Consider the following 12,809-nt stretch of genomic DNA (forward strand, 5'->3'; position numbering starts at 1 on the left):
AATAGATTTTTTCCGCTATTTAACTTGAAACGACACAAAGGTAATTTCATAGTTTTGAAAATCACAGTTTTGAGTCGTCACATATTATATATTCACCAAACAATTGTAATTATAACTTCATCTGCTAAGTATTCGAAAATCAAAACCATCTGCCAAGTACAAATTAACATTGAACATTGACAAAGCTTGCCGCGTGCCAGCCTAGCCAAAGTCACATTGATAATCGTTGACGTTACCTAGCAACAGCAAAATAGGGTATCTACCTAGTAATTACTCTTCTAAAAATTAAAATTTTGTAAAAACCCCCGACCGCGACATAGTTGACCGATTTTGATGAAACATGGCTAAGAACACTAAATCGGTTCATCCGTTCGGGAGCTACGATGCCACAGACAGACACACACACAGACAGATAGACTGACAGACAGACACACACACAGACAGACACGTCAAACTTATAACACCCCGTTGTTTTTGCGTCGGGGGTTAAAAATTAAAATTTTGTAAAAACCCCCGACCGCGACATAATAAACCGATTTTGATGAAACATGGCTAAGAACACTCCCGACTAACTCAGCTTTCAGACAAAAAAACTAAATCTAATCGGTTTATCCGTTCGGGAGTTACGATGCCACAGACAGACACACAAACAGACAGACAGACAGACACGTCAAACTTATAACACCCCGTCATTTTTGCGTCGGGGGCTAAAAATCACTTTTCTGTAATAGTGGCGCGACACAGCCAGATTGCATTTCAATCTTCACCTAGCGTCAAAGGTTGTCATTTTGGGTAGACCGGCCAAGAGCGATAAACAGAGTAGCAACGATACGCTCCCGAAGCGTAAGCGACCGTGACGTTGGCTAGCTACCCAGGTACCTGTTCCTATTTGTTACCAAGCCCTTGGCTAAAGTTTTCAATGTCAATGTATGTAGAAGTTACCAAAGTTACCAAACTTCACCCTATGATTTTGTTACCTAACAATAATTTCAAATTGGCCGCTTTATTGAAAAAGTTTAACAATTATTACCGATGAGATTAATTTTTAATTAATATCAATTTACAAGTTGGAACTTGTGAAGTTATACCTAATTATAGGATCACTCGTGTGTCTGTCACAGCCAATTTTCTCCGAAACTACCGAACCGATTAACTTGAAACTTGGCACACATATGTAAACCTGTGACTCAAAGGCGGACATGGAATATAAATTAAGAAAATTCAATTATAGGGGCCACTTTTGGGAGGTAAAAGTGAAAATTAAAAATCAAAGTTTCTAGAACTATATGTGAGTGTGCACGGGAAAACGTCCCACTTTGTCGATTGCTATAAAGCCGCTTTGTCAGTTTATTCATATAAAGATACAAGTAAATCTCGCCTTAATGGTAACCGACAAAGTGGGACGTTTTGCTAAACACACTCACATATTGTGTTACATATCAAATGAAAGAGTTTTTTATAAGTATTTAAAAAAAAAATTTATTTTTAGTAACGTAATTTTCAAGTAATTTAAGAAAATAGGCAAAAAATGACCATTCCCCCCTTATCTCCGAAACTACTAAGCGTAAAATTTTCAAAAAAATACACGAGATAGTTTTCAATCTATAGATTACAGGAAAACCTATTAGAAATCTACAGTAAAGCGTAAGTCGGACCTAAGAAAAAAACTCAAATTACGAATTTCACTCACTGCCGCTGCAAGGAGTTAACAAATCTCTCGAAATTGTGTCAACGCGTTTGAATATTACATAGAAACTCATTTCTGTTTCGTTTTGTTCAAAATATCGATTATTCGCAAAAATGACTTAAGTTCCTACTAAAAAGGAGGCGCTTAAGCCCTTCTTGTAAAGTACGAGTACGAGTACAACTCGCACTTGGCCAGTTTTTTGTTTATTAGGCGTGACAACAGGTATTAAGTTTATTATAGCGCTTCGCTTGCATCGTCTTGGCGGGGGCACTACCGACATTACCGTTGCCCCCAGATTTATAATTAAATGTTTTTTTTTTTGCTAGTGTATAATTTTTTTAATTTTCAAGTTATTTATATTTAGAGGCATTCATTGCAAAATAAAAATGACTAAAATGGAACCTTGACAAAACTAATAATTTAGATTAACACACTTAGGTAAATAGGTATACGATTATGAAGATTTATAGGGATTTGTATTCAATTATTTTTAAATACTGTTTTAATTCTTCATTCTGATATATTTAGTCATAAATACAAACACAAAATGTTTAGGTACATGAACAAACATTACCTTAGCTTGCACTAAAATAAATATGATAATTGAATAAATTTAAAATTTGTTTCCTAGTCATAATACAAATATTGCAAGTTAAGAGCGCTATGACAAAAAAAGGCGATATATTGTAAAATGTACAATATTTATCGGCAAAATTGTACACTTTACTCATACTAAAAGACAGTTAAAGTACTTGTTTCAGTTAGAAAATCTAATTAACTGTCGGTTCATTAAAAAACATATGGATGAAAAAGCGTTTTCAATTAGTAATGATTTTTTTTCTGATGCTCGTTTAGGAAAAACCGCGCGAAGCACAGATTTCGGAGCTCTTATTATGTACAATTTGATAAGCTCACTCTCATAAATGCGGTAAATTTAAATTCCTAATATCTTGTACTTTAGGCCCATTAAACAATATTTATCATTTAATCCTTTGAAATTGAGAAATTGAAAGTAAAACGAACTCAATTTTGTCTTGAAAATACATCGAAACAAGTGATCATTTCTCCGAAAATCTACATGTTATCGAAGTTATTTTAGTATATAAATAATCTGCACAATGTGCTTAAACTGCTGTTATCCATTTGTCGTTATAATATTTTATCATGATTTTTTGCCAATTTTTTGAAAACTAGCCTTCCTGTCGCTATTTTACCGGCGACGGACGCCTGCGATTTCAGTGCCGCGCCGGAGCTCGAGGAGGTAAGACGTATGTCGCTTTGGTCTCCGAGTTTTCATCGCAAACGTCGAGAATATTTATCGTTGTGTGGGTCGGACGCCTTGTTTATACACGGGCTATCCTCGCATTGTGTGTGTGTAAACAGCGACCAACGAATTTGATCCTAGATCCGTAAATATTTGCTTTTGTAATACTTTGTTATGTTTGAATGTTAAAGTATTACAACATTGTGATGATAAAAATGTGAAAATTACAATACGGTCAAGATGATAAGACACATCAAGATGGTACTCGGGATCTGATGATGGAGCCAGAAGGTGGTCACCAGTACCAGTGAACCATGTAAGTAAACGACTTCGTGTTTAGGCTCGTTGGGTTCGTCTCAACAAGACCTTTGACAAGAGGTGGTACTCAGGGTCTGATGATGGAGCCAGATGGTGGTCACCAGTACCAATGAACCATATAACTAAACCCAGAGATGGGGAAATCGTAATCGATTCCGGATTACACGATTACTTGATTTTACTTTGTAATCTGACACTACTGGGTGTCAGATTACTTGTAATGTAATCAAGTGAAACGGTAAATTACCATTACATGTAAAGGAATCACTAATCATCTATACAATCATTACTATTACCAATAATTCGGAATCATAGTCGATTCAAAATAACTGAAATTATTGACTTGATTACTTTCAGATTACGAATATGTAGTACCTCAGATTGCTGACTGTCACTTTGATACAAAAGTCATCATGGGTGTTGTAAAATAGGTTTTAGGGGTGCTGATTCCAAAATTAATGACCAATGTGGAATCTGACATTGCTGACTGTCACTTTGACACAAAAGTCGTCATGGGTGTCGTAAAATAGGTTTTAGGGGGTGCTGATTCCAAAATTAATGACCAATGTTCAATCTGACATTGCTGATTGTCACTCTGACACAAAAGTCGTCATGGGTGTCGTAAAATAGGTTTTAGGGGGTGCTGATTACAAAATGAATGACCAATTTGGAATCTGACATTGCTGACTGTCACTTTGACACAAAAGTCGTCATGGGTGTCGTAAAATAGGTTTTAGGGGGTGCTGATTCCAAAATTAATGACCAATGTGGAATCTGACATTGCTGACTGTCACTTTGACACAAAAGTCGTCATGGGTGTCGTAAAATAGGTTTTAGGGGGTGCTGATTCCAAAATTAATGACCAATGTGGAATCTGACATTGCTGACTGTCACTTTGACACAAAAGTCGTCATGGGTGTCGTAAAATAGGTTTTAGGGGTGCTGATTCCAAAATTAGTGACCAATTTGGAATCTGACATTGCTGACTGTCACTTTGACACAAAGTCGTCATGGGTGTCGTAAAATAGGTTTTAGGGGGTGCTGATTCCAAAATTAATGACCAATGTGGAATCTGACATTGCTGACTGTCACTTTGACACAAAAGTCGTCATGGGTGTCGTAAAATAGGTTTTAGGAGGTGCTGATTCCAAAATTAATGACCACTGTGGAATCTGACATTGCTGACTGTCACTTTGACACAAAAGTCGTCATGGGTGTCGTAAAATAGGTTTTAGGGGGTGCTGATTCCAAAATTAGTGACCAATTTGGAATCTGACATTGCTGACTGTCACTTTGACACAAAAGTCGTCATGGGTGTCGTAAAATAGGTTTTAGGGGGTGCTGATTCCAAAATTAGTGACCAATTTGGAATCTGACATTGCTGACTGTCACTTTGACACAAAAGTCGTCATGGGTGTCGTCAAATAGGTATCCGGTGGTGTTTGAAAACTAATGACCAATTTGGAATCTGACACTGTTGACTGTCACTTTGACACAAAAGTGATCATGGGTGTCTTCAAATAGGTTTTCATGGGTACTGATCTCAATATTAATGATCAATTTGGAATCTGACATTGCTGACTGTCACTTTGACATAAAAGTCGTTATGGGTGTCATCAAATAGGTTTCCAGGGGTACTGTGCAATGTCAGGTTCCAAATCGGTCATTACTTTTTAAATCATTTCATTAATTTTGGAATCAGTACCCCCTAAAAACTATTTGACTACACCCATGATTCCTTTTGTGTCAAAATGACAATTAGCACTGTGAGATTCCAAAATAGTCGTTAATTTTGGAATCAGCACCCCCGGAAACCTTTTTGACGACACCCATGACGACTTTTGTGTCAAAGTGACAGTCAGCAATGTCAAGATTCCAAATCGGTCATTAATTTTCAAATCAGCACCTCCGGAAACCTATTTGACGACACCCATGACGACTTTTGTGTCAAAGTGACAGTCAGCAATGTTAGATTCCACATTGGTCATTATTTTTGGAATCAGCACCCCCTAAAACCTATTTTACGACACCCATGATGACTTTTGTGTCAAAGTGGCAGTCAGCAATGTTAGATTCCACATTGGTCATTAATTTTGGAATCAGCACCCCCTAAAACCAATTTTACGACACCCATGACGACTTTTGTGTCAAAGTGACAGTCAGCAATGTCAGATTCCACATTGTTCATTAATTTTGGAATCAGCACCCCCGCAAACCTATTTTACGACACCCATGACGACTTTTGTGTCAAAGTGACAGTCAGCAATGTCAGATTCCAAATCGGTCATTAATTTTTAAATCAGCACACCCGAAAACCTATACTCGTGGTATATGCACTTGAAATGTGAAAGTGAAAATGCTAGAATGACATGTAAACCACGAAGTTGTATAGTCATATTGTTCATTAGTATTGGTGACCACCATCTGGCTCCATCATCAGACCCTGAGCACCACCTTGAAGTAATTAGAATTGTATTTGTCTTATTTTATCATCATATTAATATATACTTTACTCTAATACTTATCATATAACAAAAGCAAATATTTGGGATGGGGTCTACTTTTATAATTATTACTTTAATTTTTTAAATAAATTTTAACATAATTGATATTATTTCGCGCTATATTCTCGTATTTTCGTACAAAATAATGTTTATTAGAAACCAAAAGTTTATATCGAGATAGTAGATTGTGGTTGTTATCAAAATTCCATAGAAAGGATCAAGATTGTTTTGTCCATTATTGTAGTGCGAGCGAGTGATAAGACGTGCTAGAAAGGGTCGGCATATTGGGCTCGCGCGGCGGGTAAAATACCTAATTTCGCCCGACGCCGAAATGTTATAACGCTCTTAACAACTCGCTATCATGACTACCTACCTATGAATCATTCAACGATACCTATTTGTAAACCTTGAAAAATTACGATAAAATTACTAATGTTTAATTGCGAAATTAAATAGGGCAGTAAGTATATTCATAGATTTTATACACCCTGTTTTTATTGAATTCCGTTAACTTTAAAAGAATATTATTTAGTTCAAATACAATCAATTTCTTTAAGAAACTAGCCTCTTAACTCTTACGGTTATCGAATTATTAAAAAAAAATTACTGAACACGTGTGTGGCATCCCTTACCACTTCCTAATGTTATTTGTTTTGACATGTGCCGTCAAAAACTTGACAATTACTTTAATGTTATGATTAAGGTCCTATCACAGTAATTAATCTATGATGTATGGAAACGAAAAAAAAATCGAATTTGACAAAAAGCGATATACTTACAGGGTGGTTTCTGTTCTGATGATGAACCTAATAACTGCGTGTTGAATTTAATTAAATTATTTATTACCTATCGGTAATTGTATAAAAGCTACAATTTAAGTAAGTAATCGAATAAAAATAAGAATGATAATTTGAGATGTGTTGTTGTTAGTACCTAAGGTTAAAATAAAATTATAATTGGCAAATATCATCAATCTAGACCATCTAGAGGTTTAAATTGGTGCCTATATTTTTCCTAAAATATTTTATTTAACGAGAAATCAAAACATAAATTATGTACTCGGCGTAACTAGTCAACGTGTATGTGACACCATTGCATCCCCACGACATCAGTGAAACCGCACCGCATTGTCACGGACATCATGACACGCAGTCGTAAATAAAAGTGACGCTCAATGTTTATGTCCGCGTGTCCCGTGCGTCTGCGTCGAGCGTCGTTGCCCGAATGGCGGCGCGGGGCGCGCGGGGCGCCCGGCCGCGGGGCGCGGGGGGCGGGGCGAACAGCTGAGCTGGGTATATTGACAGCACGTTGCCTGCCATCCAGTCGGTCCGCAGCCTTCGCGGAGTGCGAACTTCACAATTGATATGACAGCCGCTCGCAGCATATGAACACACGCTGCGGTAGGGTAACGATAAAATTATGACTTTTGGAGCTAACCACGTTCGAGTAAAGGAGTTTCATAGGATTGTTTCTAGGTATTGGGAAGTCTCCGGTGCGACCGCCGAGAGGCGTGAAAAACTGTAAAAACAGTGTGACTGTGTTGTGTTTTTTTTTAATGAAAATGGTGCCCCAACAAGTGTCGGATGTTCGGTCCATGTCGCCGACTGCGAGCGCCGGGCCGGTGTTCGGTTCCCAGTTGGTGGACAAAAACTCGTCCACACCTTATACGGATGCTACACAGGTAAGTTTTTTGTGAAAAATTGGCAAAGTGTGAAAAAGTGACAAAAATTTTTTTTTATAAAAAAATAAATCAACGTAAATTCGTTTCAAAATCTACTGAAACTAAAACAAAATCCATTTTTAATTGAATAATTCAAAAAATATAAAGATTCAATAAAATCAAAATAAAAAACGACATTCAAAAATTTAAAATGCAACTGTCGAAACAAGTCTCGGTTACCTACAAAGTAGAAAAAAAATACAAACCAGTTCTTCGCGAAAACACAAAAATACACAGCTCAATGACATTTAAAAGTAAATAACAAAATTATATTCCAAATATGAATTTTGAGTCCGAAAAATTCTAAGTTTCTTTAAACTGTTCTATAGATCAGTCATGGTCTAAATTGACTACCTGCGAAAAAAAAGTGATCTACATACATCGTAATCGAATGATTCGAATGTTTATTTGTATCGAGTGAAATGCGCAGTAACTTTATCGTCTATCGTTGTAAACATGTTTTGCGATAATCTACGCGAGAAAATACTATTTGATAAAAATGCGGAAAATAGGAATAAGTAAGTAAATAACTTGTGGATAAAATTATTCATAGGCATGTTGTCGCAGCGAACGGAATGAATAAGAATGAGGCCATATTTTTGCATTTAAAGGCATTAAAATACAAATTAGTTTCCGCAAATGCATTAAACCCAATGACACACAAAATTCGAAGGTGATTTTACTAAGCTTCTTATGTTTAATTAGAAATTAGAATCATCATAGTAACAAACTGTGTGGTAGGACATGATTTTTTTTGCAAAGTTTAAACTCTCTCTGAAAATATTGTGTGACACATAAAAACGAGCGTAAATTGCATCCAAAAGTGTTAAAAAAACAGTTTGGTGTCGAAATTTGGAAACTGTATCGTTTCGTAAGTGCTACTAAAGTTTCCGAAAAAAATACTAGTCTGACAGATTTTCGCTTTACCAAAGAGAAGGATCGTTTTAAATTTTGAAAGTCTGCATTTTTTACGATTTACTCTTTTAAATTAAATTAAAAAATCAAATGTGCATAACTTACGATTTTTGCCTTAGCGCGAGTCTTGTATATGACTGTATGCTTTAAATTAATTCTAAAAACCGGCCAAGAGCGTGTCGGGCCACGCTCAGTGTAGGGTTCCGTAGTTTTCCGTATTTTTCTCAAAAACTACTGAACCTATCAAGTTCAAAACAATTTTCCTAGAAAGTCTTTATAAAGTTCTACTTTTGTGATTTTTTTCATATTTTTTAAACATATGGTTCAAAAGTTAGAGGGGGGGGGACGCACTTTTTTTTCCTTTAAGAGCGATTATTTCCGCAAATATTAATATTATCAAAAAACGATCTTAGTAAACCCTTACTCATTTTTAAATACCTATCCAACAATATAATCACACGTTGGGGTTGGAATGAAAAAAAAAATCAGCCCCCAGTTTACATGTAGGGGGGGTACCCTAATAAAACATTTTTTTCCATTTTTTATTTTTGCACTTTATTGGCGTGATTGATATACATATTTGTACCAAATTTCAGCTTTCTAGTGCTTACGGTTACTGAGATTATCCGCGGACGGACGGACGGACGGACGGACGGACGGACGGACGGACGGACAGACAGACATGGCGAAACTATAAGGGTTCCTAGTTGACTACGGAACCCTAAAAACGAATGAATTAATTACATGTTGTAAGTGTTGACCCATAAAACTATAAAACGTTATTAAAGTAACTATTAATGTTAAGATTGAGCATTAAAAATAAAATTAATTATATATAATCTGATGTAATACAACTCGTAAAATCGCACAATAAAATATTTTTATGGACATAATAAGTTCTTAACGTAACTACAAAATCGATGTTTTACTTTTAATTTAACTACTTTATTTCCTACAGTAGTTAAATTTGAAGATAAATGAATTCTTACTTAGTAATCAAAATCAGTAACGTTCAAACCTACAAACGAATGGCCTATACAAAATTTCAAGTATTTATTTAATATCTTTAAATTTATGAATCGACTTAGAAATACGAAAATACCTACGTAGTTTATACTATGATAAAATAAATATCACTTTTTTAACCTGTCAGATTATAATTTATCTGACAGGTAAAAGGTGGTATTTTGACAAAACAGTGCACAGTGTAAGAAAATCAGATTTTTTAATCGTCCGCTATAAAAAAATATAACATCCCAAACCAACACCAACATCAAGAATGTCTAAATCGCGAAATAAATTGATATTTATTTTATGACATAATTTTTACTGATTTTAAAAATTACCTATACTAATTTAAGTATGGAAAGATAAAGACATGTTTACCATTGCATATAAATGAATAATACTAAAAGCGCTTGTGAAAAAAAAAACACATATATAATATTTAGTTATAATTTAAAAAAAAACCTTCAGCAGATTTCCCCTGTATTTTTATAGCCATAACAGTCATGTATTCGTGTAAATAACATCGATGAACTGAAAAAAAAATAATGTTCATATTTTGCCAATCTGCGTTTTTAAAAATGAGAAAAAAAATTACATTCTCGATAGCCTAACTAAAACATAAAACACGTGTCAAGAAAATACAAAAATCAGCAATTCCATTTCAAATCCGCGAAAAAAACCTTGAAGTGTTTGTGAACGCCTGATATTTGAGTCACGCTCGCGAAGTTCATGAACTCCAAGAAGTCCATGATTAACGTTCACCAGAGCAGTGACATGACAAACAACTTTTCAAATTATCGCACTCGGCGATATGACGTCGCAAATGAAGCGATATCAGTCACAACAATCGATAAAACGAGAGGCACTGCCTATCCGCGCGAAATACGTAAAATGCGCCCGGGTATGGGTGCATTAACATTTTCAATGTCAACCCGCAATATTTTTAGCCTTCTGTGTGTGTGTGCGGAGTGCCGACGAACGTGTTTGCTTGTGTGTAATGCGTGCTGGCTTGCATTCAACTCCAAAAGAGCATTAAAGCTAAACGTCTACCCACACATACGTCTGTTCCTCTCAAAGCGTCAGTACTAGGAAATGATAATCTTAGGTCATTCGCGCTTGTTTTAACTCAGAATATTCAGGAAAATGCTTAGTCTTAACACGATCTGTGTAATTAGCTCCTGGGTTTGGTTAAGCCTTAATTAACAGCCACTGAGGAAATTATCAGATCATAAAAATGTTAATTGCGTAGAAATAAATGAGTTAATAATGTTTTGTTTATTTACGCTAAACTGCATTAAAGATGAGTCGTAACTTTTATATTGATTTCGTTTTAAATTTTTAGAGCTAATTTTAGTCGAAAAGAATGATCGACTCATTTCCCTGCGTCTGTTTTTTTTTTCATCTTGATAACCCTGCCTATCTTAAATATCTTAATGCATCAGTGATGCTAAATAAAGGTGTTTACTCTTAAACTAGATAACTCCTAGAGATATATAATATGATAATTATGATCTAAAATTGATAGCAGAAAAAACATCTTGCGAGTCAGTTGCTCTTAGTGATAATTATCACGCGGAAACGATTAAAACCATTACTACAACATAATGGATTAACTACAATAGCTTAAGAAATTAGCGACGTTCAATCATTACGATACGATACCCAACAAAAACAACGCAGTTGCACAATCCCCGTATAGATTGATAAATCATGATACGAGCTAAAAAATAACAGCAGAAAAAACTTACAAAAAAATAACAAAATTAACTTAGGGCGGAGTTTCGGGTCATTATAATTTGAACCGAGCGAACTGCGGACTTGTTTCTAGTCGGTTTTTGTCGTTTTTTTTGCTAGCGCTGTTGCCGACCGACTATGCCTTTCCACCAAGGTTGATTCACGCCTCCTAGTACCTTTAACACTATTGTCCGCTCCAAAGCGATTGTTACATTATACAATCGAAACTGAAAAACCCACCTCGCCAGCTTTTAATTTACTTTAAGCACTTCCTAGAAAGAAAAGGCACTTTGTTAAGCCCGACGCTAACTTTTCCTTCGTGTTTGTCTACTATCGTCGGTTTGCTTACAACTGCTACTCACGAAATGCCCTGTTTGAGAATTTCAGCTATTCCGATTACATTTTTACTTCAAGTTTCGAACTTCTGTATATGCGAGGGGCTGGCATTAAATTTCGGAGCGCTGTATCGAGGTAATAATTTAACTTTAAGCGCGCTGGTAACCATTCGAAAACAATTCTGTGTTAAAATCCTTTCCTCGCATAAGTTTATCGCTTAAGTAAGCAAATTTATGTACCCTAATGCAGTGTTGGCAGTTCTGTGCAAATCAACATTTGATTGTAAAATACGGACCTATGTCGGCAAATGCAATTTGCTCTACACTTGTGGGTGGTATTTAATGGCACCATTATATGCCGGGGAACGGCGAACGTTGCCTAAGAAAATTACCGCTCAAGAACAGACGTGTCTATCAAACTCAACAAGTACACAGGTTATTGAACAGCCCAGGTGCGATGTTTTTGAAAAACACCACGGCGAGTTCGCGGTCTCCGCGGATCTGAGACTTACCAAACTCGTGACGTGACATGTGAAAACAGAAAGTCAACACTGCAAACAGCAATAAATTCCGGGCCCGTTTGACGCGGACTGAAAAACGCAAGAACAACTTCCATGGGAAACAACAAAAATAAACCAATATATCCTTCACTCCTGTTTTCCGCATACGGGTTCATTTACTGTACGGTAAACAAGCGTCGGTTTTACAAAATTGGATATTTGAACTTTTCAACGTTAAATGTGATTACTCGGTGTATGCTAACCTAGTTTGCGTTTCATGTTATTAGCCGTTATTGGAATTGCTTACGTTCGACTGTATCAAGATTTCAAGAGGCCTAATCAAGATGACTTCCATCATTTCAGTAAAGTCTCGTTAGTGAAGGACGGCGTAATCAAAATTCATTACACAAAATGAGCGCGGCCCGAGCCTTCGGAGATACCATTTAGGGTGTTTATTCATGTATTCCGAACAAGTTCATTTCAGACATTTACTCCTCCGAGTCTTACCCCATTAGCGATTTATGTATGCTGATTGGATCCCCAAAAACTTGCCCAAGTTTCACGGCTCCCCTTAAGTCGCTGGCTTGATTAGGTGTTTTTAGACGAAGCAACTTTTTGTGGAAGTTTGATTGGAAAGTAATGGAAGGTCGGCGTCGTGTTATCGCTCCGAACAACGCTCCGTTAAATCGTAAGGATGTTATTTGTATTATTGCTTTTCGATGTTATAAATAGCTGGGTCCTCGAGTTCTTAAGTGCGTCGTTGATTTTACTTAGCTACTGGTAATGGGCCTACGAATCACGTTCTAATAGAGCTTTGCTGTTTT

At 36.2% G+C, this 12,809-nt stretch overlaps 1 protein-coding gene across 1 annotated transcript in view; it reads left to right on the forward strand.

Moving 5' to 3' along the window:
- Nucleotides 1-7,086: 7,086 nt before the first annotated feature.
- The window catches only part of LOC125234443 (transcription factor sem-2-like), a 102,891-nt gene continuing 97,168 nt past the window's right edge, over nt 7,087-12,809 (forward strand). The window contains exon 1 of the mRNA XM_048140687.1: nt 7,087-7,454. Within this exon, the coding sequence (XP_047996644.1) occupies nt 7,329-7,454 (126 nt within the window). The 5' untranslated portion in view covers nt 7,087-7,328. The remainder of the gene's footprint in view (nt 7,455-12,809) is intronic.

The sequence above is a fragment of the Leguminivora glycinivorella genome, chromosome 16 (assembly GCF_023078275.1).
Source record: "Leguminivora glycinivorella isolate SPB_JAAS2020 chromosome 16, LegGlyc_1.1, whole genome shotgun sequence".
Lineage (NCBI taxonomy): Eukaryota > Metazoa > Arthropoda > Insecta > Lepidoptera > Tortricidae > Leguminivora > Leguminivora glycinivorella.